This window comes from Vigna unguiculata, chromosome 4, assembly GCF_004118075.2.
Source record: "Vigna unguiculata cultivar IT97K-499-35 chromosome 4, ASM411807v1, whole genome shotgun sequence".
Lineage (NCBI taxonomy): Eukaryota > Viridiplantae > Streptophyta > Magnoliopsida > Fabales > Fabaceae > Vigna > Vigna unguiculata.
In genome coordinates, this window is record NC_040282.1 from 42497817 (window position 1) to 42524987 (window position 27171).

General features: G+C 29.0%; 2 protein-coding genes across 2 annotated transcripts; both read right to left on the minus strand.

Moving 5' to 3' along the window:
• LOC114181595 (protein DETOXIFICATION 9-like) lies at window positions 1-2814 on the minus strand. Its single transcript, XM_028068092.1, has 7 exons — window positions 2455-2814; window positions 1626-2170; window positions 1453-1539; window positions 1322-1378; window positions 956-1194; window positions 642-847; window positions 1-392 (listed from the first exon to the last, which is right to left on the minus strand). The coding sequence occupies exons 1-7, from the start codon at window positions 2737-2739 to the stop codon at window positions 330-332; spliced, it is 1482 nt and encodes a 493-aa protein (XP_027923893.1). The 5' UTR covers window positions 2740-2814; the 3' UTR covers window positions 1-329.
• A 3743-nt stretch (window positions 2815-6557) lies between these two features.
• LOC114180364 (protein DETOXIFICATION 9-like) lies at window positions 6558-10709 on the minus strand. Its single transcript, XM_028066667.1, has 7 exons — window positions 10397-10709; window positions 8194-8738; window positions 8009-8095; window positions 7871-7927; window positions 7248-7486; window positions 6870-7075; window positions 6558-6725 (listed from the first exon to the last, which is right to left on the minus strand). The coding sequence occupies exons 1-7, from the start codon at window positions 10661-10663 to the stop codon at window positions 6663-6665; spliced, it is 1464 nt and encodes a 487-aa protein (XP_027922468.1). The 5' UTR covers window positions 10664-10709; the 3' UTR covers window positions 6558-6662.
• Window positions 10710-27171: the final 16462 nt, after the last annotated feature.

Genomic DNA, 27171 nt, shown 5'->3' on the forward strand with positions numbered 1-27171 from the left:
ATGCATCAAAGTAAAAGAAAACATGTCATTAATATTTGTAAGTAAAGATCCAGAGTCAAAACCAAATCCAATACAAAACTCTCATCACATATTCACACAACTTTTCTACATGTGTTAACATAATTAAATCCTCTGACAGACACAAAACAGAAACAAAATATTGAAACCAAAACACAGCCAAAGAGAAAACTGACACACTTTACTATATCCTCTATGGCTATCTCTCTCTATTTCCCTATCTCCTTTCCATAATCAACTCAAAAACCAAAAGAGCTATCACACTGTATTCTGCTCTTCCACTCTTTTATTGTTCACTTGCCTTCAATATCTCAAACAAGTGCAGTGTGACTTTTACTTGAATTCTCCACCACTCTCTCCCTAACTTTAGTAGCCTGCAATAATAGCAACATCCAAGTACAATAATTTCATGTTAGCTATATATTCGGGTGATGTCTCACCAACCTTACAAAATCAGCGTTTAAGCTAAGGGTTGTATTCACATTTACACCGTAAACTCGTCTTATTGTGAGATTTCCAACAAAAAGACTCGTATTTACACTATAAACTTGTCTTATCTTTGATCGGTGTGAGATTTTTAACAAAAGAATACAGATTATGCATGCGAGAAAAGTAAGACTAACCTCTTTCTGCCAATCTGTTAGTGCTGTTACGATGGCAAGAATAATTACTTGTACAATAGAGCCTGATAGAGTTCCTATCCAAAGGCCCTTGGCATTTAGCTGTAGATGGAAACCCAAAAACAAACCTATAGGAATTCCCACAAGATAGTAGGCTCCCAGGTTCACGTAAGCACCTATTTGCTGAAATCCTCCACCTCTCGCTACCCCTACACACGTTCATAGATAGATATAGATGCAACAATCAACAATGGTGTTTTGTTTTACATAAATATAAATATATATACACAGAAGAAGGAGATTTTGAAGTGACCAACCAGAAAGTGCTCCGATTAGACTGTCTGCACTGACAGACACACAGAGGAGAGGAGCTATGCTTGAAACATAATCCACAACTTCCATGTCATTGCTATATGCGTATCCTAAGATATGTCGGCAACTGAAGAACACTGTGCTCACAATAACTGCCTCTGCAACCACAAGAATCACAACCACACGCACAGCACCTTTGGCTGTTTTTGGATTTCCTGCACCTAGTTCATTTGAAACCCGAGTGCTGCAAAAAACAAACACCACAGATTACAAAGTATGTTCTTGATGACAAAGATTCTTTTCTGTTCAAGAATTACTCACTGAAAGAGACAAGGTTTTATTTACTCTAGCTTAAATGAAAAAAATCGAACCTTGCAGAAGCTCCAACAGCGTAAGGAACGAAGTAGTGTAAGGTAGTAGCATTAAGGCTGCAAGGGTGTGATAAAAGTCAGAAGATGATGAAATGAGAGTTATTAAAGGAAGAGAAATTGATTCCACCCACCAGACTGAGAGTACTGCGGTTTCAAGCTGGGGATTAGGCAAAAGCCCTGCAAGTAAAGTTAGCACCTCAAAAGACCACCATTCAAAACTGCAGAGATCAGTGAAAAATGCAATTAGCAGAGAAGAAAAACAGATGAAGAAAAAGCATTGATTGATGCAAACTCATATATTTACCAAAACATGAGTCCTGAAGGGATAGCTAATTTCAAGAACTCAGGAATGCAAAGTAAAGCACTACAAGAAAACACAATCCTGGTTTTTTGACAAGCCGGCGAGTAGAGCATGTAAATTGCAAGCCAAACCACATTCAACCAATAAGAAACTCCAATGGCTAACGCAGCTCCAACGTGTCCTAGCCCCAACGCAAAAACCAGACCCCAACAAATAGGAACATGCAAACACAGTGAGGTAATTGAGCTGAAAACCATGGGAAAGATCATACTCTGAGTCTGGAAGTACCGAGTGAGAGCCTGAAGAACAGCATGCCCAAACAGCGCTGGCATGAGGCATATGCAGTACTCACAAGCTGCACCAGAAATTTCAGGGTCTTGACCAAACACCATCAGTATTTTATCAGTGAATATCCACACCACAGATATGGGGACACAAACCAATATCAGAGTCACTGTGGCACACCATGTGTAGTTCCCAAACTTTCTATACTCCTCTGCACCGTACATTTGCCCGCACAAAGTTTCCAATGCACCAGACATTCCCAACTGCAATGCAACACAACACAAACACACGAACGTTTCAAAACACAGACATAAACACCGGACTTTGTTTTGTGGCATCAACAATAATACTCTCTCACTCACTCACTCACACACAAACACAAATATGATAAGGACAGTTTTCAAGCTCTCAACTTTCAACCCTTTGCACAGATCCAGTGTCAAAAGCAAGGTTATATCAACCAAACTGAACAACCAAGTTAAGAAAAATGAGAGAAATAAAAGAAAAAAGGGTGCATTGAAGCAGAAAGAGAGTGGTATTTATTTACAAGGACACTGAAACCGGTAACTTCAGCAAAAGAGGTGGCAATAGCAACCCCGGAGAAGGAAACCAGTGCTCCCAGATGTCCCACCATCATGAGTGACACAACCTGCAGAAGGTACTGTGAAACCGTAACAGCCACCATTGGAGCCGCCATGGAGCTTATCCTCTTCAGCTCTTCCCAGAATGTACTCTCCGATGATAATGATGCTACTTCTTCTTCTTCTTCACCACTCTTTCTTACCAGTGGTGCTGCCATCTCCTTATTCATCATCTCCCTAGAATTTTCCATGGTTTGAAAAATGTTTGAATGTTGTTCATGCCAAAGATGTGCTGCAAGGAGAGATATATATATATATATATATATAGGAGCGAAAGTGGTGCTTCTTTCTTCCTCCTCTTTTTACCAAACCACCAGTGCTTCATTTATTTATGGTCAAACATGCTTAGCCACTCCGAACTGCAAATAAAACAAATTCATGCTTCATGAACCAAAATAATAAGACAAAAACAACTCTTTACATAAGTAATCTATCCACAATATTCTATATCAGGAATTACCTATCGTCAGAAGATAAAGATAAAAGGAGTAACTACCGAATAAAACAATAATTTATTCATATAAAATTGACAATGAAATCAGAATAACAAGGAGGTTTTTTTTATGTGAATTATTTATGTCATCGTAGTATTTAATACGTTTAATTAGTCGAATGATACCCACTTTTATTTAGATGTGTCAGTTTGACATTTATTTTAAAAAATGTGTTAATTGAGTTCTAATTTTTGAAAATATATCTCAATATATCTTTTTCATTAAAAAATTATTAACACCGTTAACAGTTGATGTTCAAAATGACTTACAAACTTAAGTATCGATATTTATACCAAAATTTAGTGACAGAAATCATAAATTAAGTTAACTGTTTTAGTAATTTTTGTTTGAAAGAAACCTGATTAAGACACTTTTTTTAAAAATTAAAAATAAATTGACACATTTTTTAAAGTGAGTATCAAATATATATATATATATATATATATATATATATATATATATATATATATGATACTAATTAAACCTATTTAATACTAGCTAAAAAGTTGCATGAAAGTGGCAAGACCATGTGCATTATAAGAGGGGACAAACCAAAACCGTGATCGTTCCACCGCGTGCATTCTAATTCTACTTTCTAAGTTACTTCGATGTTACAGTTCTTTATCTGAAAATATATATTAACAAAGTTTTTTCTTACAAACTTTAAGAAACTATCGATTTGAGTAAAAAAATTACTTTATTATTTTATTTTAGTTTAAAAAAATGATCTATTTTAATTTTATTTAGGGAAAGTTTGTGAACTTTGTCAAAATAATTTTTGTCAAAAGATAATTTTCTTTCTTTTATTTTGGTTATTACCGTAATCTGATTCAGTTATTGTATAAGAAATATTATAGTATAAACTAATAACTAAAGGTGCAACTTTAATTTAGTAATTAAAAGGAATATTGAAGTCGATTTAATGTAATAGATTTGGTTAAGTTTATAAAATAAAAAACAGAGAAAAAAGTACTAGGACATGTCTGTTTGAATAATTATTTAAAGTCACAAAAATGAAATGGACCCATTGTCCTACAACTTAGAAAAAATGTGCATATCTCCTTTTTAAAGGAAAAAAACATGTGCATTAATCCAAAAGGATACGATACTCTGGCATTTGTATGTATTTTGTAACTTGTTATGACCACATAATTTAGATTTCGAATTTTCAATTATTATCAATTATGATATTCTTATAATCGATTTGGTTAGATATTTTTATCGTCACTAAACTTAGTTTGCAAAAATAAATTCTTCGGTATTTCAAATTTTAATACATTTTGATTTAAATTATAAAAATAAATTAATATAATTCTCTTAATTCAATAATATTAAAAAAGTTATAGTTTATAATGAAGACTAAATATTCAATCTCAATTAATAGAAAAGCTTGCATGAGTGAAAAAATGACGTATTATACACTTGCTTTGTTGAAAGGTGATATGTGTTGACAATAAATTTATTGTGAATAAAATTATTTACATATGTTGTTATGTTATTCATATAAGCAACAATACAATTTATAGACTCGTTTTGTATCGTTGTACCTCAAAATAAACAAAACCGGCTAATTCATTAACTACCTACAAAATTCTAACGGTTAATATACTAACTACCTACCTACAACGGTTAATACATTAACTACCCACAATGACTAATAAATTTAAGTTTATTGCAAATCCAAGAAAACTCCCTTATAAACTTAAATGTTTTTTCTATCCTTCATACTGATCAGATCCTTGTAATTATGGAACAACACAGTAGGAAATGGCTTTGTAAACATATTTGCATCTTGATCTCGACTTCCCATGCGCACTAGCTCCACATTGCCTTCCTTCACATATTCTTGGATGAAATGAAATAGCACATTGATGTGCTTGCTACTTTCATGATTGACTGGATTTTTTGTCAACTCAATTAATGGCTGACTTGTTATCAACTCATATCATCGTCCTTCTTTTCTGTTTCATCTCCAGTTTGCTTAGAATATTTCTAAGTCATACTACATGACATACACAACATGATGTTGCAACATACTCTTGAATTCACATATTGAATGTTTTATGGGTTGCTCGTTTGAAAGCTAAGTGAATGTCATGTGGTCCATGAAAAATACATATTTGGATGTGATTTTCTAATCATCTACATTTCTACACTAATCATTGTTCGATGTAGTATACTATAGGCCAATCCTACATCTCTACACAAAACCCAAATTATTGATTCATTCTTTAGTTTAAATTAGTTATTAATTACACGATTATTTAGTATACACGAGTCTCTTGGGAAATGATATCTCGGTCTTACTAGTTACTACTTGTGCGACTTGGTACACTTGCCAAAGTCTTAACAGTACTCATATACTCTTTTAGTCTCTTTCATCTTCATGTATTCCAACTCGCGCTTGAGTGTTTGAAGTCAGACCTTCTTCACTCGATCATGTATTCCCACTACGCTTCTTTTGCATATTTTGCAATTGAATCTTTTCAAAGTCAAACTCATCAACAACACATGCAAAGTTGCTTTGTTCTTCACACGCGCTACTTTCAGCGCATTCATCATGGTGTTTGTTGGTTCTTCGTGACCATTTTCCACCACCTCTCAATTGTCTTGGGAGCCAAGAAGAGCTTTCGTGTGGAGACTCATATTGTAATAGTTGACCGCATTTGTCAACTTGGGGAAGGGCACATTGTTTGTAAGACTGACCATCTCACTCTCTCTTTTACAAACACTCAGACACGTAAACTTTTTGGCTTTGATGCCAATTTGTTGGCAACATTGTTTGTAAGACTGACCATCTCACTCTCTCTTTTACAAACACTCAAACTCTTTGGCTCTGATGCCAATTTGTTGGCAACAAATTTACTTTTATAAATAAATTGATTCATCTATGTTGTTGTTGTGTTATTCATGCAAACAACAACATAATTTATTGACTCACACATTCTTGGTTGTAGTACTCAAAACAGATAATTTTTTTAAAAAATGGCTAACTCATTAACTACATATAAGACTCCAACAAATAATATATTAACTACCCACAACGGTTAATACATTTAAGTTTATTTCTAACCCAACAATATCATTGTCGAGACACTCATTCTTCTATTGTATCATTCAACAAAAAGTAAACTTCTTCATTATGGTATTGTTTTGTTGTGTGGTGTAGAGACGTTTATAAAAATAATATGTTCATATAATAGTACAAAAGTAATAACTTTAGGCAGCACATCAGATAATACTAAAGCAAGTAGCAAATGAATAGTTTAGCACACATTATCACTATATTCATATCATACATCAAAGTAAAAAAGAAACATGTCCATTAATCTGATTATTTGTTCATAAACATCAGCCAGAAGCAAATCTGATACAAAACTCTCATCACATATTCATACAACTTGTTTACATGTGTTAACATAAATAAATTCAATGACAGACATAAAACAAAAACAAAATATTAAAAGCAAAACACAACCATAGAGAAAGTTGACACACTTGAAAATCCCCTATGTTATCCCTATTTCCTATATTTCCACAATCAAATCAAAAACCAAAAGAGTAAGGACAATGTATTGTCAGCTCTTCCACTCTTTTATTGTTCACTTGCCTTGAATATCTCAAACAAAAACAATGTCAATTTTACTTGAGTTCTCGAACACTCTTTCCTTGGCTTTAGTTGCCTGCGATAATAGCAACAACCAAGTACAATAATTTAATGTTAGCTATCTATTCATGTGATGTATCACTATTATTCGTAACATGCATGCAAAGAGTCTAAAAATAAAAGAGCATAGATTTATGCATGTGAGAAAACTAAAACTAACCTCTTTTTGCCAATTTGTTTGTGCTGTTACGATAACAAGAATAATTACTTGTAGAACAGACCCTGATACAGGTCCCATCCAAAGCCCCTGGACATTTAGTTGTAAATGAAAACCCAAAAACAAACCCACCGGAATTCCCACAAGATAGTAGGCTCCCAGGTTCACGTAAGCCCCTATTTGTTGAAATCCTCCACCTCTCGCTATCCCTACACGTGTTCATAGATATACATGCAACAATCAACAATGTTGTTATAATGTGTATAAATAAATATGTGTGTGTGTGTGTGTGTATGTGTGTGTGTGTGTGTGTGTGTGTGTGTTTGTGTATATTTGTAGTTACACAGAAGAAGAAGAAGAAGAAGAAGATTTTGAGGTCACCAGAAAGTGCTCCATTTAAACTATCTGCACTGACAGACACACAAAGGATGGGAGCCATGCTTGCAAGATAATCCACAACTTCTATATCATTGCTATAGGCGTATCCTAATACATGTCGACAACTAAAGAAGACTATGCTCACAATGATTGCCTCTACAATTCCAAGAATCACAACCACACGAACAACACCTTTGGCCGTCCTTGGATTCCCTGCCCCTAGTTCATTTGCAACCCGAGTGCTGCAAAACAACCACCATGTCAATTTGTGGGATGACGTAACAAGTAAAAATAAAGAAAGGATAAACCAAGAAAAACACAGAAAAAACAGAATATGTAATGACCAATGACCAGTGGCAATAGATGTGCATGATCAGAAGAAAAAAAACAAAAACATATAATTATCACATGGTTTTCCCCTTCACTTGACAATATAGTTATCTTTGTGTTATGATTGTCCAGGTATTCTCATTTCCTTCCATTAAAGATTGATTATACAAGTAAGCTTGTGGTTTAACTTTTTCTGGTAGTCAAAGATTATGAACCAGAGCCACCACAGATTAAAAAAGCATAACCATTAGCAAAGAGTGAGGCAATAAAAAAAAAAGGACAAATTTGAACTAGACCTTGCAGAAGCACCAACAGCAAAAGGAACGAAGTAGTGTAAGGTAGTAATATTAAGGCTGCAAGGGTGTGATAAAAGTCAGAAGATGATGACATTAGAGTTATTTCAAAGTAATGGAAGAGAAATTGATTCCACCCACCAAACTGACAATACTGAGGTTTGAAGTTGGGGATTAGGCAAAAGCCCCGCAAGTAAAGTTAGCGCCTCAAAAGACCAGGATTCAAAACTACAGAGAAGTGTGAAAATGTAATTAGCAAAAGAAAAATAGATCAAGAAAAAGCATTATGTTAGAGGAGATGCAAAGTCATATAATGCCATATTTACCATAACATGAGTCCTGAAGGGATAGATAGTTTTAAGAACTCTGGAATGTCAAGTAAAGCATTACTAGAAAATACAATCTTGGTTTTTTGGCAAGCCGGGGAGTAGAGCATGTAAATTGCAAGCCAAAGCACATTCAACCAATAAGAAAATCCAATGGCTAATGCAGCTCCAACGTGTCCTAGGCCCAATGGAAAAACCAAACCCCAACAAATAGGAATATGCAAACATAGTGTGGTAATTGAGCTGAAAACCATGGGAAAGATCATACTCTGAGCCTGGAAGTAGCGAGTCAAAGCCTGAAGAATAGCGTAGCCAAATAGCCCTGGTATGAGGTATATGCAGTACTGAGAAGCTACACGAGAAATTTCAGGGTCTTGACTAAACAAGATGAGTATTTTATCAGTGAATATCCACACCAGAGATATTGGGAGACAAACCAATATCAGAGTCACTATAGCACACCAAGTGTAGTTCCCAAACTTTCTATACTCTTTTGCACCATACATTTGCCCACACAAAGTTTCCAATGCACCAGACATTCCCAACTGCAATGTAACATAAGAATTTCAAAAGATTACCTAGTACAGTGATGAATGTGAAGTGATGGGTTTAATTTTAAGGATAATTTATCAATCTCCTCTCCAAGTATGTGTTTGTTTCAAAGAGTGAATTTGAAGGAATTTAAGAGGAAAGAGGAGTAAAGGTGAAATGTTTAGATTAAGAGAAAAATGGTAAAATTTGAAGGAAAATTAGAGAAATGTTTATAAGAATTAGTAAGTGATGATACGATAAATTAAAATAAAAAGTTTAATTGATAAGAGAATAAAATAACTAATTTATCCTTGTATATAAAAGTAATTTAAATTAAATGATAAATAATGTAAATTATATTACTATGAAATGTCAATTATTATTTAAACTAGAAAAACAATATTGATAAAAATATAATTTTTAGAAATTAAGATGGAATAAAATTTTGGAGATTAATTTTAAAAATTAAGTAATAATTTGACATTATAAAATTATTTTAAATTAATGTGTTAGTTTAAAGTTATTATAAATTAATTGGGAGTAATTTTGTTAAAAAAAGTTATACATTAATAAAAATAATTTAAATTAAAAATTGTACATTTGAGATAAAGTCTAAGTACATAAAATATTAAACATTAAATTAAAATATAAATTGTAACATTTCTAAAAGTCAAGAAAAGGAAAATTTAAACAATTGAAAACTTGAAGAAAACATATTTCATTATAACAATAGAAATAACTTAAATTCCAATAATTTTCAAAATTTAAATCCCAATAATTTTTAAATTTTATATTAATTATATTTATTTTTACCATAATTATCTAATACAATTTATAAATTACAAATTTGTAATATTTTAACAAGATGTGTTTAATTTTATTCATTCGCGGTGTTTAACAAAAAGTGTTTAATTCTATTAATTCGTGATTAATATAAATTTTTTGCATCCAATCAAAAATTTAATATAAATAAGATATTAATTAATTTAATCTAAACATAATATAACTTTAAACTAATTAAAATTGAATAATTTATAATTCAAAATAAAGTATTAATTAGTTACATTTTAAATATTTGAAATTTTTACAATAAATAGCATTTTTCTGTAATGACATAAAATAAGTTTAAAATTATATGTAGTAATTCTCCATATAATTTTACAAAGAGTGGTATAACTTTTTATTCAAATCTCTTCATTTCAGAGATTATCACTTTCTCTTCACTCCTTCAAATCTGTCCTTGCAAATTATCTCAAATTAGCTGAAACAAACAACATTCACCTGCAAATCTATCTTCTACTACAGTAAATAGGTAGAAACAAACAAAGACTAAGAGTGAGTTCCTTTCGATACGGTATATTTTCTTTAACTGTATAATATTCCAGACGAACCAGTAACTTTGATACCACTGAATTTATTTTTAGAAGTGAAGGTCATTAGAGAACTATTATATATACGTGACATGAGTTTTATCCATTTTAACAAAAAAACCTTGGAATAAACTTTTTTTTCTTATACGATGTTTAACTTTTTTTTATTTAATATAAAACTTAGATTCATACTTTAAAATATAATTCTTTATTATAAAAAAATATAAATACTCTAATAAAAAAATTAAAGATGTTAAAAGTTAAAAAAAAAAAGTTGCATCGGAAGGGAGAGTTGTATTTACAAGGACAATGAATCCGGTAACTTCAGCAAAAGAGGTGGCAACAGCAACACCGGAGAAGGATACCAGTACTCCCAAATGTCCCACCATCATCAGTGACACTACCTCCATAAGGTACTGTGAAACCGTAACACCCACCATTGGAGCCGCCATGGAGCTTATCCTCTTTAACTCTTCCCAGAATGTTATCTCCGATGATGATGATGCCACTTCTTCTTCTTCCCCACTCTTTCTTACCAGTGCTGCTTCCATCTCTCTACAATTTTCCATGCTTTGAAGAATTAATGTTGAATGTTCATGACAAAGAGAGATAGATATATATATATAGGACCAAAAAGTGCTTCTTCTTTCTTAATAGACCAAACATGCTTCGCCACAACAATTCATGCTACATCGACCAAAACAATAAGACAAAAACAACTCTTTACATGTCCATAATATTCTCTATAAGGAATTAACTATACACAGAAGATAAAGATAAAAGGAGTAATAACTAGAGTTTTTAAGATAGATTTTCACATTCAATTGACAATGAAATCAGAATATATAAGAAGGAGGGTTTTCTTTATGTGAATTATTTTGTGTGATCATAAGTATTTAATAATGTCGGCTAAAAGATGCATGAAGGTGACAAGACTGGAGTGTGGCGACAAACCAAAACCGTGATCGTCCCACCGCATGCATATTCCAATTATAGCTTTTTTCACCATTCTCGTAAAATTTTATTTTCGGATCATTTTTCACAAAAAAATCGTTATAATTTGACATAATTTTAAATTTTGTTTTCAAACCGATTACTATTAATTTTGATGTTTTAAAATATATTAAAAAGATATTTAAAACATTAATACAATGTATTTTTAATGTTCAACAAAGAACAAAAAAAACAATAGAAAATTTGAACTCTCATCGAATTTGGACCGGTAGAGAATCTGAACTCTAATTTATCTGCATGGGAGTCATTTCAATTTGGTCTGACTTCTTCATTATGAAATCATGCTAAGTTGGCACGATTTACATATATATAATATTTTTTAAGAAAACTTATTCCTTTATGGTAATTTTAAAATAAAATTACAACAGAATGCTGAAAAAAATCTAATTCTACTTTGTAAGTTACTTCAGTGGCGTAATTCTTTATTTTCGTTATTATTATCATCTAATTCATTTATTGTATAAAGCCTATTGCAGTATAAACTAATAATTAATGTTATATTTGCACTGAAAAATAGATTTGATGGAATAGATATAAATGAATTTGAATAGATTTGAAGATGAATGTGAAATTGTTTAAATTAAATGAAAAGTTATACATGAATTTGAGATGAAAGTTTGTAAAAATATATGTATGATGTGATGGAGAAGAGAGATTAAAAAAAATGTTTTATTATTAAACAATTTAAATTATTTACTTTTAATAATTTTACATAAGTTTTATTGAGGATGTGATTGTAATTTTAAGTTTGAAACTTTCATATTATTACAAATCAATTAAATCAAACAATGGACTCGTCTGCATGACATAGGCCGAAACAAAAGCACGTAAAAACCCAACTTCAATTTAGTAAAAAAAAAAAATAAATATGTTTTTGATTTGTCAACTTTAAATAAAATTGAAATTAATTTATCTTTAAAATTTTGACTTAATTTAGTTCTCTAATTTTTGAACTACGTAGATATAATCCTTTCAATCAATTTTTTTAAAGTTTATTTAACGTTTCGAATACGTTTTATGATAGTTTTTTTAGCTAACATTAAAATAAAAATGTGTCATATCATGAAATGCGTTCGAAACATCAAATAAATTTAAGAAAATTGGATTCAACAAACTAAATTCACACAGGTTTAAAATTGAAGAACTAAATTGGATCAAAGTTTAAAAAAAAAAACTAATTTTAATTTTTACTTAAAATTAAAAAATTAAAAACATATGTAACAAAAAAATATCCGAGTCAATTTAATATTACAACTTTTTGTAACTTTATAAAAAATAATTTAAGAAAAAAACTATTTTAGTCTTTTTGAATAATTATTTAAAGTTACAAAAGTTAATTGCACCACATCGGGAAGTGGACCCCCCATAGGTGAAAATGCGCATATACCTTTTAAAGAAAGGAAAACGTGCATTAATCCAAAGAAAAAGGTATATGTGACGTGACCTTGTACCTAGTAATAATGTTCACGTAATCTAAATTTTGAATTTTCAACTATTATTAGTTCTGTTATTCTTATAATTCGTCATTTCTTTCCTAATCCTGTGATTTATGGACATCTTTATAAAGAGTTAATATATGGTTGGAAGAAGGCCACATTTTACTAAATTTCAATCAACAATTTAATTAAAGTTTAAATATAGCAAAGTTTTATATATTAAATGAGTGAGTTATGATAAAGAAATTTATTTTTGCTTTTGCAAAATTGTAGATTATTATTACTTCATTTCTAATATTGTGACTCTACATAACTGTTTATGAATTGAATAAAAAGTTAGATTATTATTTCAAATATACAACGTAATGTTGTAATACAATAATGATCTATATCAACTCAAATAAATATTAGAAACTAAAATTGTCATTCGAAAATTATAAGAACGAAAATTCAATAAATATACTGTATATGGATTAAAATTAAATTTTATACATTTTATAAAGATTAATGTAAAACCCCATTTTTATTCTCTTTAAACTATGCATATCTTTTCTTTTTCTTTCTCTAAGTTTTCATTTTCTCCTTTTTTTTTCTACTTACTAGAATCTTCCACTCAAAATTTTGAAGTTTTCATTAGTGCATGAATGACCTTTTATATCCGTTAAAAAAAACTTTATATACGATATATAAATACGTGTTGCATAAAAAGTGTCACTATTTTATATTGGTTAAGCTTATAACTAGTACAAAAAGTATTTACACATCAGCGTTCATTATCTCCTCTATTTTTCTTCATCTCGTTGTCATCACTCACATCCAAGCATAAGTGCTTAAATCAATAAGATGATTTTAAATATCAGTTGTTGCAGTTGTTGAAATCCACGCATAGCTTAACTTGCACAAAAGGAGAAAATAATTGTAAGAAATTTTGAGTTGTTGTCCCAAATATAAAGATTAAAAAATATATCCAAACACAACAAAGTATTCATTAATACATCTAAATCCACAGAAAAAAAAAACAATAAAAAGATAACTCTTAGCGGGTACTAGGCACCTCATCGAGTATCGTCATGATACTGACATTGTCCATGAAGCCTTTATTCACGATTAGGAAGAAGAACATGACGCCACCAACTCCAGCGACATTCGAAATCCTGGAGACTCTTCTGACGCGCGTGCAAGAACAAACCCTTGTACTCGTAAGAAGGAGCGATCTTAGGAAGAGTTTTCGCCGTCAACGTTCGTGCCAGCGACGGTCTTAACCATAGGTGCTGCATAGGCAGCAACCTTGGCCCAAATAGGATGAACGATGGCAACAAACATATGTGCTTTGCTTGGATGGCTCGTGCATGGGTGAAGGATGGAGAAGAAGAAACCCTAATAAGAACCCTCTCTTTGTGTGTTTACAAAAATAAAATAAAAACAAGAAATTACTTTCTATATCGGTTATAACTAGAATCGATATGAAAAGTTTTTTAATTACAAAAAAAATGTCACCACACCCACTTTTTGGTTATAACTATAACCGATATAAAAGTTTTATTCTTTATTAAAAAAATGTCACCACACCTATTTTTTATATTGATTATAGCTAGAATCGATATACAAAATGGTTAACTTATTTACAGTTCTATCATTGTGTCATTTATTATATTGGGTAAATTTCAACCGGTATAAAAACTTGTTATAAAAATCAATTTTTGCACTAGTGTTTTGTGATTTTTTGAGTGATCTAAAAACTTCTCTAAGAAAAAAGAAAGTTCCATATAAAGAAATTTACTAGATAATTTCAATTTATTGCAATAGAGTTTGTCCTTTTCTCACGATGGCATAATCTTTTGTGACATATTGAACGTTAAATTGTTTGGTTATGTGTAAAAGTTAAGTTCTACCATTAAACGTAAAGAAGATAAATCTAATGTTATATTTTGCATGCATAAAAGAATTTGTTACATGTGAAGTATAGAAAACAAAACATACTAACATTCTTCATGATCATGTTGAATATGAAATTAATGTTTTGTATATTTGAAACTAAATTTTTTCCTTATTTGTATGAATCAAGTCTTAGAAATATTATATCTTCATCTACGAATTTAAGATGAAAAATCTTGTGAAGAGAGATGAGAACTAGGTTCGAAATTCAATATGATTAATTTGTTCTTTTAAAAATTGTCTACATATTAGTGTCAGACAATTTCGTCTTAATAATTAAATGATATCGTATGAGTTACTTTAGTGAATATTTGATTTACTTTTTGTTTAATAAAGTATATGTACTTAAGTGATATTATCGTATATCATAAAACTTAAGAAGGTTTAAATGGTCAATGTATTAGTTTTAAATTTTATTTAATATGTATCTTGTGTCAATAGATTTTTTTATAGGATTATGTATATTTCGTACATATGTTTGATGAATGATTATGAACTTGAGTGAATACTTTATGAATTATCCTTATTATTTAAATGATTTATTATTGATTTATTGCATTACGACGTGACTTATTCTCATTTCTTTTTTATATATTGACTTTTTATGAATATAATGGATATATGAGTAAAAATATATTTGTAGATTCAAAATCAATTCCAGAAGGAATTAGAAAGTAACACAACTTTTTAATCTTTTCAAAAAGCACGAGCACATGTCATACGGTACTATTTTTATTTAGACGCAAATAACTTTTTTTTTATATACCCTTCTATTGGATTTAGACCATAATTGTTTTTTTCTTCTTTCAATTAAAAATTATTCCAAATTTTATAAAAAGAAGAATAGCTAAACCAAAACAAGATTAAAAATTTATTTCAGTTTTTATAAATAAAAAAGTATAAATATCTAGATAACATTGGAAGAATAATTGGAATTAGTTTTCATGTAAATGGTGATTGAGATGTTCAGAGAAGAGAAAGCTTTAATAATCATGTTGAAAACATCAATCTTTCTTAAAGTTTATTTGATGTGACTCTCAATTAACAATAAAACAAGTAATTACAAGTGTGAAAACTCAATTTGCTTAAATAATTGATTGCGATGATTGAAATTTGGAACAATATGGGCAACACATTTTTATTCAGAGTATGAATATACTATCATCCAAAATAATTCTGTAAATGTAATTTTGTAATTGACAATTTTTTTTTCTGTATCTATAATTCATTAAAAAAGTGTTTTCACTGATATAAATATATTTTTCCATTTTTTCAACTATAAAGAGTGAAATATGTTTTTAGTCACTTAACTTTCAGTTAATCATGAAATTAATTCATTTTGAGATTTTGAATCAATTTAGTCATTCATCTTTTGAAATACGTGATTTAATTAAATTTTAATAGATTTATTTGATGTTTCGTACGCATTTGATGATTGTTTTAGGTTGTTTATATTGTTTCAGATTGTTTTAATGTTAAGTCAAATATTACTATTATCAAACGTGCTTGAAATGTCAAATAAATTTAACAAAATCTAATTAAAATGATTAAATATACATTTTAAAAAAATAAAAAACTAAATTAATCTAAAATTATAAAATAAATAATTTCAAATAGTTATAAAATCAAAAACATATTTAATTCAATTATAAAGTCTATTAATGAGTGTGGAGCCGCAGTTAAAATATCGGAATTTATTGCACTGTAAGAAAGAAACTGCTGCCAATATATATATATATATATATATATATATATATATATATATATATTTAAATCAAATTATTGTTATGTTGCATTCAAAATCCGCACGCGCCACAAAGAATTCATTGATTACAATGTAATACAACAAATTGCTAGCAGCCATCCATTTTATTTTATTTTTTCGATTTTTCATTTATTGATAGAAAATTTTGATGATATTTGCTTGAAAAACATACAAGTTGCTTTTAAATATAAACTTTACAAAAGAAATTTTGAGAGGATGATTCAAATTCAAATAAAATTAGGAAATTCAAATTCTCTATTATTATTTTGGATTCTTTTTCGCTTTAAAATACACTAAAAGCTTATATATTTTGAATAAAATTACCGAAATATTTCTGTATTTTGAAAAGAAGATGTGAAATTGTATTTAGTTTTTCTACCGTATATATTCTTAATATTTTAGTTTCTTTTAAATATCAGCTTGCGACTATTTTTTATTTTTATAATTTTTTAAAACTAATTTGTTTTTCAATAAAAATTTTATAATCTCTATATACAACTATAAAATTTGTTTTTCAGTCTCTCATTGAGCAATAAAATAAATGTATTTATAAAACTATTTTGGAATATTTTTAAACTAAAACTTACTCTTTCTTTTACTTTCACTTTAGAATATTTATCTATTTATATTATTCTTACTCGTTTTTAAACTGTAGAAACCTTAAGAAATATCCAAATCTTCTCTAATCACTATTTTTAACGTTGCTTAAATATAATGTTATTGTTAATTATGCATTTAATTTGTTACTCTAAACACCGGTGTTAGATAACTATGAATTTTTCCCAAAAAAGTGACTATATACCGATGTAACATTGATAATTCAGGGTGGTCCCAATAATTTATATAATGAACTAAAAATAATAAAATCAATAAAATCAATTTCAGATAAGTCAAATGAATATTTCAATAAAAAAATATCTTCATAATGAATGCTAATATAAATAATGATTTATCTAAACTACTAATAAAATGTTATTTAACAACATTTAAAAAGTGATGGTGCAAAATAATTCTCATCTTACATAATCAATAGAAAAATCTAATTGTGTGATTCAATTAAAAAAGTTACAATTTTTAGAACTTAATATTACACAAAAATTTAGTTTGAAGTCAATTAAAATTTTTAAATTTATCCAGAACACAAAACTTAATTAATTATATAAAATTAATTTCAATAACTTTTGTAATAAATTACCATTTTCGTGGTTACAGAAATCAATTGCACTTAATTAAAAAAGTTATTTTAATAACAAATTGGCATGCAATTAAATAATTGCTCCAATAAAATGTGTGAACCTAAATAATTGCACCAGTAAAATGTGCCAACCTAAATGTTGCGATAACTCTTGATTCTTGATGTGCATTTATGCTTTCTTTCTTTTTTTAAGAAAACGTGTGTGAACCTACTAAAATAGTCTCTACCTTTATATATTGAATAATTTTTTAATTTTAAAATAACTAAATAAATAAATTTTCTAAAAATAATGGTTATATAATTTTTTTAATAATATATATATATTAAAATTGTATTACAATTCTATTTCGTAATTATTTACACATAAAAATAATCAAATTGAATATTACAATGTGATAAAAAATGTGATTACGTGTTTCCACTAGGGATGACATGAACTTCTTCCACGAGTATTATCCAAATTCGTTATAATTTTGTCAAAAAAATTCTCACATTATCTGATATAAGAGGTACAAGTATGAATATTAGTAAATATAGTTTCATACATGTCTCTATTTAATTACTAAAATACATAAACTATAAACTTGCATTAACTTTTTTTCCCTTAATTTGATAACTTGAAGTAAATAAAGGTAGTGAATTTCTTCCTGCACCCCTATATTTTCTTATTGCACCCCCATAAGCAAGGTAAAAAACAAATTTACCCGCCTTTTATTCTCTTCTCCTCCCTCAAAACACCTACATACTTTCTTCAACCTCCACCCTATCTTCTTCTTTCACCTCCAACTTCACTCATCTTCTCCCACCTCCTTCTTCACCTCCACTCTATCTTATTCTTTGACCTCCCACCTTTATCCCTTCTTCTTTCACCTTCACCCTAAAAAACATTCATAGGTGTTCATTAAAAAAAATGAAAAAATTATAATAATATGAAGTGTAAGGAAGAAGATGATAATTAGTGATAAAAGACATGGAATATAAGTTTCAAATTTTACAATCCGTATACATTTCAAATTGTACAATCTGAAATTGAAAATTACATTACAAATTGTAATCTAGAATGCAAAAATTGCATTACATATCAATTCAAAATGTAAATTTGCATTACGAATTATATAATCTAAAATATCTATGGATTGCACAATCCAGAACTATAACTATAACAAAAGTATAATTGAAAATTTTAATATATATATATATATATATATATATATATATATATATATATATATAACCAACTTAAAAGATCACTTTCTTATTTTCTACCACCAACTCTATTAGAAACAAGAGACACCAAAATCCTAGAGGAATCAAGTTGACTTGTTCAAAACTGATAGACTCAAACTCCAAGTTTCTAGTAACATCTAGAAACTTACTAAAACATCTAGATATTCAATTTACATTTGCTATTACTCCTAGTTTGCTCATATTTGAACAAAGTCTTTCAATTTAAGTGTCTTAGTCATGACATATGCTACTTGCTCTTGTGAATTACAATGTTGAAGTTCAATGGTGACATTCTTTATAAGATCTTTTAAGAAATGAAAGTGTACATTGATGTTTTTACTTCTCCCATGCATGATTGGGTTCCTTGACAACTTGATAGTCAAACTACTATCATTATAGATAATTGTAGATTTGTTTGGAAAGTTTTTGTTTTGCTAAAACTTTATAGTGAAACTACTATGATTATGTTATGAAAAGTGGATATGGAACGGGTGGAACATAATGTCTAAGAAATCTCACTGGATAGGCTACAACTTGGCTTTAATACCATGTTAGAAAAAGTAGAGTTTAAGCTTAATTAAATCCCACAAAACCAGCTTGTAAGGTGAAGATTTCTCTCACTTATATATTGTGAATTAGCCTTATCTCTACTAGATGTGGGACTTCCAACAGATTATATTCTCTTTAATCCTTAATTTTTGTATTATTTGAAAAAAATTTGTTTTGCTAAACAATTTTCATTATCTCTCAACAATTCGATTGTTTTTTATATTTGGAAATTTTCTTAAATGTCCAAGGTATTTTTCATCTTATTATACTCTTAATTATACATATTTTTTTATTCGTGCAGTTTTATTTAATGGTGTATGAAATTGTTTGATCAATTTTTATTTTTTTAATATTTTTATTTGTTGTTTATTTTTATTATACGGAATAATATTTTGATGATTTTTATATATTTTTTATTTTCTAAATCATTCTTATAAATGTAATTTTACTATTCCTTGTTAAAAATCTTTCATTTACTATAATATAATTATTTTATTTTATTATTATAAATCTTGTTTATACCATCAAATATAGATTGAAGTTCGAAAGATAAAATATTTATGTTTAAATTTGAATTATTATTATTATTACTTTAATATTTCTTACCTATTTGATTTCTAAATAAATTAATGCTAGGTATCATCACCATTATATTAATATTTTATTTAAAAAGAGAAAAAAGAAAATGAAAGAAAACCATTGGGAGACCACATCTAACCCAATATAGAATTATTTTGAGCTTGTATGAAAAAAAATCATAATTTCTTTCATGAAAATCATTAGATACTTTAAATTTCATATACCAAGGAAAAGGTAAATTCCTCGTCACACTAAAAAATTTATCATTAGTCAATTCTTTCACATTAAAAAAAAAGTTTAAGTTTTAGAAGATTTTGTTTTAGAGGATTAGTAATAGGCTTCTTTGGCTTACCCCTACTAGATTTCTTTGTAGTTTGAACATCTCATTATTATTAGAATCTCCTCTTTGAATTAAGCATATTAGTCCATTTAGAAATTATTTTCAATTCATCCACAAAATGTAGTCTCTTTATAAGTGTCAAAAGACTAAAAACTGTGGTTGAACTACTATTCGATTTCGTTCAATATAATATTTATTAGTATATAAGAAAATAAATGAATAAAAAGACATTTGAAATATTTTTAAACTTAAATATTGTTTTTCTTTTTATAACTTTTTAAAAATACTTTTTAACTGTATTTCATTGATGTTTGCAAAATTTACATATGTTTGTTGTCATGAATTTTGTAATTGCGAAATATTTTATACGATTCTTTTACTTTATCTAATTATTACTTAATATTTTGATTTAAACTTTATAGAATCATATTTTAATATATGATAATATGTCGTATATCGATACGAGAATAATAAGGATGAAATTTTATGTAATAAATATGGATTAATGAGTGTAATGTAGGTTTGTCATAACAAGTCGTAATATTTAAACTCTTGGTTCAAATAATTGATGAGTTATAATTAAAGAAGTCTCAAAATTCAAACAAATTGGAATTTCTCAATAAACTATGGGAAGAAATGGTTTGAGAAATTGGATGGACATGTCTATTTGAATAATTTTTAAAAAATGTACCATTCTTATAATAAAAAATGAATTGCACCACATTCAAAAAGTCACCCATTGTCATGCAACTTGATAATTGCACCTAAATTTGTGTACCTAAAAGAATTCTCCACTCTGTATGCATTTACCTTTTTCTAAAGAATATATATATATATACACGATGTGACATTACATAATTTAAATTTAAAAAGTTGTTGTTATTTTTCTATTCTAAATATTTTTATAAAAATATTAGATTAATTAATCTTTTTTTTAAGATTTATTGACTTAAACAAATTAAATCTTCAAAAATATTAGATTAATTATGTTTTTAATTATTGAATTTTGATGTAAAATTGAAATTATAAAATTTTGATATATTTTGAGTCTTCAAACTTTAAAAGAGAATGTATGTAGTTATTATAACTCAGTATTAAATATCTTTGACATGTCAAACATGTTTCGAACTAGCATTCAAGTTTCTATTCTTTGATATCTTTTCACTTCAATTTCGGTTGAAAAACATGTTTAACATATAAAATAATTAACGAGTTAAAATATTATATTCATTTATTTTTTTAAATTTAAAAACTAAAATATATAACATTAAACAAATTTCAATTTTGTGTCAAAATTTTAGACTAAATCATATTTAACTATACTTCCATAGATATACCTGATTTCTTAAATGTATTTTTTTTATATATAGAAATAATTCCTTTAGAGTAAAACATGATTTATCAAATAGAACTAAATAAAATTGATTTCACAAAAAATATTGCAGAATTTTTTAATAGAGTACAAAAAACTTGTATAACAAATGTTTAAGTGGTGAATTATTTTAGTAACTAGATTACTTATATGCATATTATTAGATTTCAGAAAATGACATAGAATTAAAATCTAATGAACAATTAAATTAAAGTATACATTTATTAAATTTTTATGTTATTAACTATATAAACATAAAAATCTTTGTATAAGAAATATTTATAGAAAAAATATATTTCATATAAAAAAAATATGTTTTCAGTATGTAAGTAAATGAGTGTTGATTTTATTTTAATAAAAAACTATCTTTTATTTTTATTTTCTGTAAAATTAATGTTTTATTGTTTGTTATTCTTAATATTCTAATATTATATAACTATTTGTATGTTGAATAAAAGTGTTAAATGGTTATTTCAAATACTAAATAACATTGTGATATAATCCTGATGTATTAATTCAAATAAATATTAACTACTAAAAATGAATAAATATTGACAACTAAAACAGTAATTTGAAATTTTAGAATAATGAAAATCTAATAAATATATTTGATATAAGTTAAAAATAAAAATTATATATTTTATAAGAATTAAAAATTTATTTTAAATATTATGAGATGTAAAGAAAAATAAAACGCGATTAGAAACTTATTTAAGTTTTGATTAATGATAAAAAATAAAAAAAAAAACCTTTATAAATGTTTAGGTTTTAAAGAAGTTAAATTAGCACTGAAAATCAATACAATACGAATTGTTTGTTTGTTAATAAAGGCCACACATTCACAAAGGATAAGATTTCTATTAATATTTTAAAAAATTGACTCATCATTAAACTAATGAAAATAATATGTTAACGAAAAGTATAAGAAAGTTGAGATAGACAACATTTTAAATTAATTTAGAAGATTTATACTATATTACGAGTGAGAAATTCACCCATTGATTCTATATTTAAGACTTTTAAGATGTGTAGAAAAAGGGAAAAAAAATAATATATTATACAAACTTAAAAATACTGATTTGTAGTAAAATTTCTAACCACAAAATGTATTTTTCCTCGTAGGACAAATTAATTACACTTTTGTTCGTTATAAATAAAAATTTTAGTAATGTAAAAAGTTTTGTATTGTTCTTAATATTATATTATTTAATAGTTAAGATAAAAAATAATTTAAATATTTTTTCAATCTAAATGTCTTGTAAAGATAAAATTGTAGAATTTTAAGATGGACCCTGAGTTTTTAAAATGAATCTCCAATCTCGAATGTCTAATTATTTCAATATATTTGAAATCATACTAATATATAATTAAAAACATGACGAGTTTTGTAATATTTATTTACTTTAAAAATGAAACTCAGATAAATTATAATTAAATAATTTCTGTAATAAAAAAACAAACAAACTACAAGATACAAAATTAGACTCTGTAACTATAAATGAATATACTCGTAATAATTAAAATTTTGTGATATTTTTCCTTAAATTTGGAAACTTTAACATTATTTATTGATTATGTAAGAAAACATTGATATATGTCACTTTAAAGTCAAAATAATTATTGTGATGGTGAGAAAACATTAGATGGTCCTCACCATTAATACAAAATCGTGGATAACCCGTCCCCATTAAAATACAAAGTAACAACGTGTTGATTTACACATAAATAAATAAATAAATAAAATATATAAATAAATATATACAATATGAAAAACTTGTGGTGTTTTTTTTTTTTGTTTTTGACGTAGTGGTTTCACCCTTGTGTGTCTTGTTTAAACCAAGACATATTCTTCTGCACTTGTTGTGTGTGTATATATATAGATATATTTGTTTGTTTTTGTTATTTATAGCATGTTTTATTTTGATATAGTTAGTTTGTAGAAGATTTTAGAAGAAATAAAAGAATGAGAAAGGAAATGGAAAAAGGAAAAGTTTATTTCAACTTTAGAGTGGTCCGATCCAATATATGGTATGATTGAAAAACTACAAGGACGTTTCCTTCTATACCCATTCATTTAACCGATTACTTTTAGTACAATTATTATATATAGCTTTTTATAGACCATACACCATCTACACAAATGAGACTTTTATATGTTACGGCTGGTAAATTCACATATACTTGTAAAATTCCCATCTTTCCTTTTTTTTTTCTTTTCATTTGTTTTTATCTTTATTGAACCTTAGGATATACTTTGTGGATGTCAAGTGACTTGGTCATAAGATTTTTATTTGGATGTTATTTGAGTTTTGGGTTAATACATGATTGTTTTAAAATATTTTAAGCCGAATATTACTTAAGAAGTTAATTTAATGGCTAAATTATACACGTTAAGGCATCTAATTTTTGTGTGTGGATGTTGCACATGTGTGTGTATGTGTGCGCACGCGTGTGGGTAGGTGGGTGTGTGTGCCTTCTTGTATGAGTGTATACGTGTGGGCGTACCTTCATGCATGTGTGCTTGCTTGCATGTGTGTGTATGTGTGTTTGCACGTGTTCGTGTGCATGTGTGTGCGCGTGTGGGTGTGGGTGGGTGTGTGCTCGAGTGCGTGCGTGTGCATGTGTGTGGACGTGGACATAGGCGTGTGCGTGCACGTGGGCGTGGGTGTGGACGTGTGCGGAGACACGTGCGCGGGCGCAGGCATGGGCGTGTGGTGGGGGTGCGAGTGGGCATGGCGTGGGCATGGGCGTGGGCGTGGGCGTGGGCGTGGACGTGTGCATGTGTGTATGTGTGTGTGTGTGTGTGTGTGTTTGTGTGTGTGTGTGTATGTATGTATGTATGTGTGTGTTTCTCTCTTTGTGTGTCTCTGTTTATGTCTGTCCGTGTTTGTTTTTGTGTCTCTATCTTTGTTTGTGATTGTGTGTGTGTGTGTCTGTTATGTGTTTGTGTGTGTGGGGGTGGGGGGTGTCCATCCCGTAATTGTATATTTCATTTGGTGTATCAATACTATTAAAGGATGTTCAAAGAAAAAGTTGTCTTTTTGTATAATAAGTTGAGTGCAATGAAAAATATGTAAGTTAACAGGTTGTCAATCTCTAATAATACACTCATAAAAGGAGAAATGATTTGTATGGAAATTCTAACAATCTTATTTAAGATGTTTATATATAAAAGTTCTTACATGCACGACAAAACTAATGATTCAAGTGATTTTGAGTGACTTTACATAAATTAAAAGTTTTTGCATGAAATAGTGCTATTGAGCTTTTCTTAGTCTAAGTTTTCTTAAGAAATATGAATATTGTATTCATAGAGAGTTATCATTATAGCACTCAAACAACTATTTCATTGTAGCTGGGGTGATCATGGATTGAATTTTTAATGATTCAATCCACATCCATTTAGATCTAAATAATTGGATCAGATTTTCGATCGAAATTCATTTTTTCAGCAGAACTAGTTTCAATTTTTTAAATTCCAGATCCAAATATTTGGTTCAAGATTTAAATCCATATCCAAAATATTTGGATTAAGTTCAAAATTTAGAAACCATTTTTTGATAAAAGAAATTTAAATTGAATTTTTAGAACTTGTGTCCCTAGGGCCAACACCATCTGACAGATTTTTTGTCAAGACCAACTCGGCCGAATTTCAGCATGGGACGGACTTTGCTGACTTTTATTTGTGGCCAACTTGGTCGAAGTTTGGTCAGGGCCGATTTCGCCTAATACGTCCAAATTTTAGCCAGAGCCATCTCGGCCAAATATGGCCACTTTGGCCTAGGGCCTACTCGATCAAATTTCGATCGGGGACGACTTGACTGAATTTGTCGGTCGAGGCTGACTCGATTGAATACAGCTACATTTCGATCACGACCTACATGGCGGAATATGGCCAAATTTTGGTCATGGCCGACTCGGCTGAATATAGCCAAATTTCGTTTGGGGATAACTCGACTGCATACGACTAAATTTGGGCTAGGACCGACTCAACCAAATTTTGGTTGGGATCCACTTGACTGAAATTTCGGTCAGAGCCAACTCGGTTGAACACGAAAAATTTTGGTCGCGACCGACTCGACCGAAACGACTAAATTTCGTTTGGGGTTGACTCGGCCAAATACGACCAAATTTGGGCCAATGCTGACTCAGTTAAAATTTTGGCCGAGTCGACTCGACTGAATTTGGCTAAGGTCGACTCGACTGAATTTGGCCAAATTTAGATCAAAGTCGACTCGGATGAAAATGGATAAATTTCATTAGGCCGAATATGGCCAAATTTGGGCTAAGGGTGACTTGACCAAATTTGGGCCAAGGGTGACTCGGCCAAATTTCGGTCAAGGCTGACTCGACTAAATTTTGGTCGAGGCCAACTCGACTGAATTTGGTCGGGGCTGACTCAGCTAAATACGACCAAATTTTGATTGCAACCGACTTGTTAGAATATGACCAAATTTCGTCTCGGGCTATCTCAACCGAATATGCGAAACGAAATTTGAGCTAGGACCGACTTGGCCAAATTCTGATTGGGCCCGACTCGATTTAATTCGACCAAATTTTGACCAGAGTCGACTATGCTGAATATGACCAAGTTTTTTATCGCGGTCGACTCGGTCGAGTACGTATCAATAAAGCTTTTTTGCATAGTGACCTACAAGAACATATTTTCATTCAACAACCACCATATTTCGTATCTTCAAACTCCTCTCAAGTGTGTAAACGTAATAAAGTCATTTATAGCCTTAAGTAAGCTCATAAAGACAGGTTTCAAAAACTTAGCTCCACTTTAAAGAGTTTCGAATTTTTAGTAACAAGAAGCAATCCTTCCCTTTTCACTAAATTTACAAATGGTGTTACCATATTCATATTGATATATGTAGATGACATCATTATTACTAGCTCATAATATGTTGCTATCACCTCTCTCATTTCTTCTTTAAATCATCTTTTTACTTTAAAAGATCCCAGTCCATTACTTTTTTTTTCTTGACATAAGGACAACATGGACATCTTAAGGGGTCGTTCATCTCTCGCAAACAAAATATATCCCAAGGTTATTTCTTAGAAGCAAATTATGCAAAAGCTTCTAATTTTGGGAATTAGGCTTATTCCAATTTTAATTTACCAGTTACTTGTTTCATGGCTTTGATTTGGGCTACCAATCCAACCATGGAAACTGAAATACCGATATTAATAGCAAATCTTATTCCATCATTTAATAGATCGAATGATAAGAATATTTGGCCATCTGTAATGGAAATTACATTTATAGAAATATAAGCTGAAACATCTCCCGATTGAGTTTCAACTATTGGTAAAGCAGTCATACTTTCTTCGCCTAATTGAGAAATTAATTTAGTGGCTCTTTCCAAAAGATGCAAATGTAAATAAAAAACATCTCCTAGATAAGCTTCGCGACCTGGTGGTCTTTGTAATAGAATAAACATTTGTCGATAAGCATGTGTTTATTTGGAGAGATCGTCATCATCTTACATAAGATGGATCCACAACTTTTGAAGATCTTAATCTTTACAAATCAACAATTGACACTCTTCAATACATCACCGTTACACACCAGAAAATTGCTTATGTTGTCAACAAAATTTGCTAATACATGCATAACCCTCAAGAGCATCATTGGAAAGTTGTCAAACGGGTTTTAAGA

Excerpts from the sequence above, each read along its gene's own strand:
- LOC114180364 (XM_028066667.1), bottom strand. The coding sequence starts at position 10,663 with ATGGAAAATTGTAGAGAGATGGAAGCAGCACTGGTAAGAAAGAGTGGG. Across the intron at positions 8,739-10,396 it reads TTACCGGATTCATTGTCCTT|TTGGGAATGTCTGGTGCATT; the intron begins GTAAATACAACT and ends GTTACATTGCAG. Across the intron at positions 7,928-8,008 it reads ACCTCAGTATTGTCAGTTTG|CCTTAATATTACTACCTTAC; the intron begins GTGGGTGGAATC and ends ACACCCTTGCAG.
- LOC114181595 (XM_028068092.1), bottom strand. The coding sequence starts at position 2,739 with ATGGAAAATTCTAGGGAGATGATGAATAAGGAGATGGCAGCACCACTG. Across the intron at positions 848-955 it reads TCTAATCGGAGCACTTTCTG|GGGTAGCGAGAGGTGGAGGA; the intron begins GTTGGTCACTTC and ends GAACGTGTGTAG. Across the intron at positions 393-641 it reads TAACAGATTGGCAGAAAGAG|GCTACTAAAGTTAGGGAGAG; the intron begins GTTAGTCTTACT and ends CTATTATTGCAG.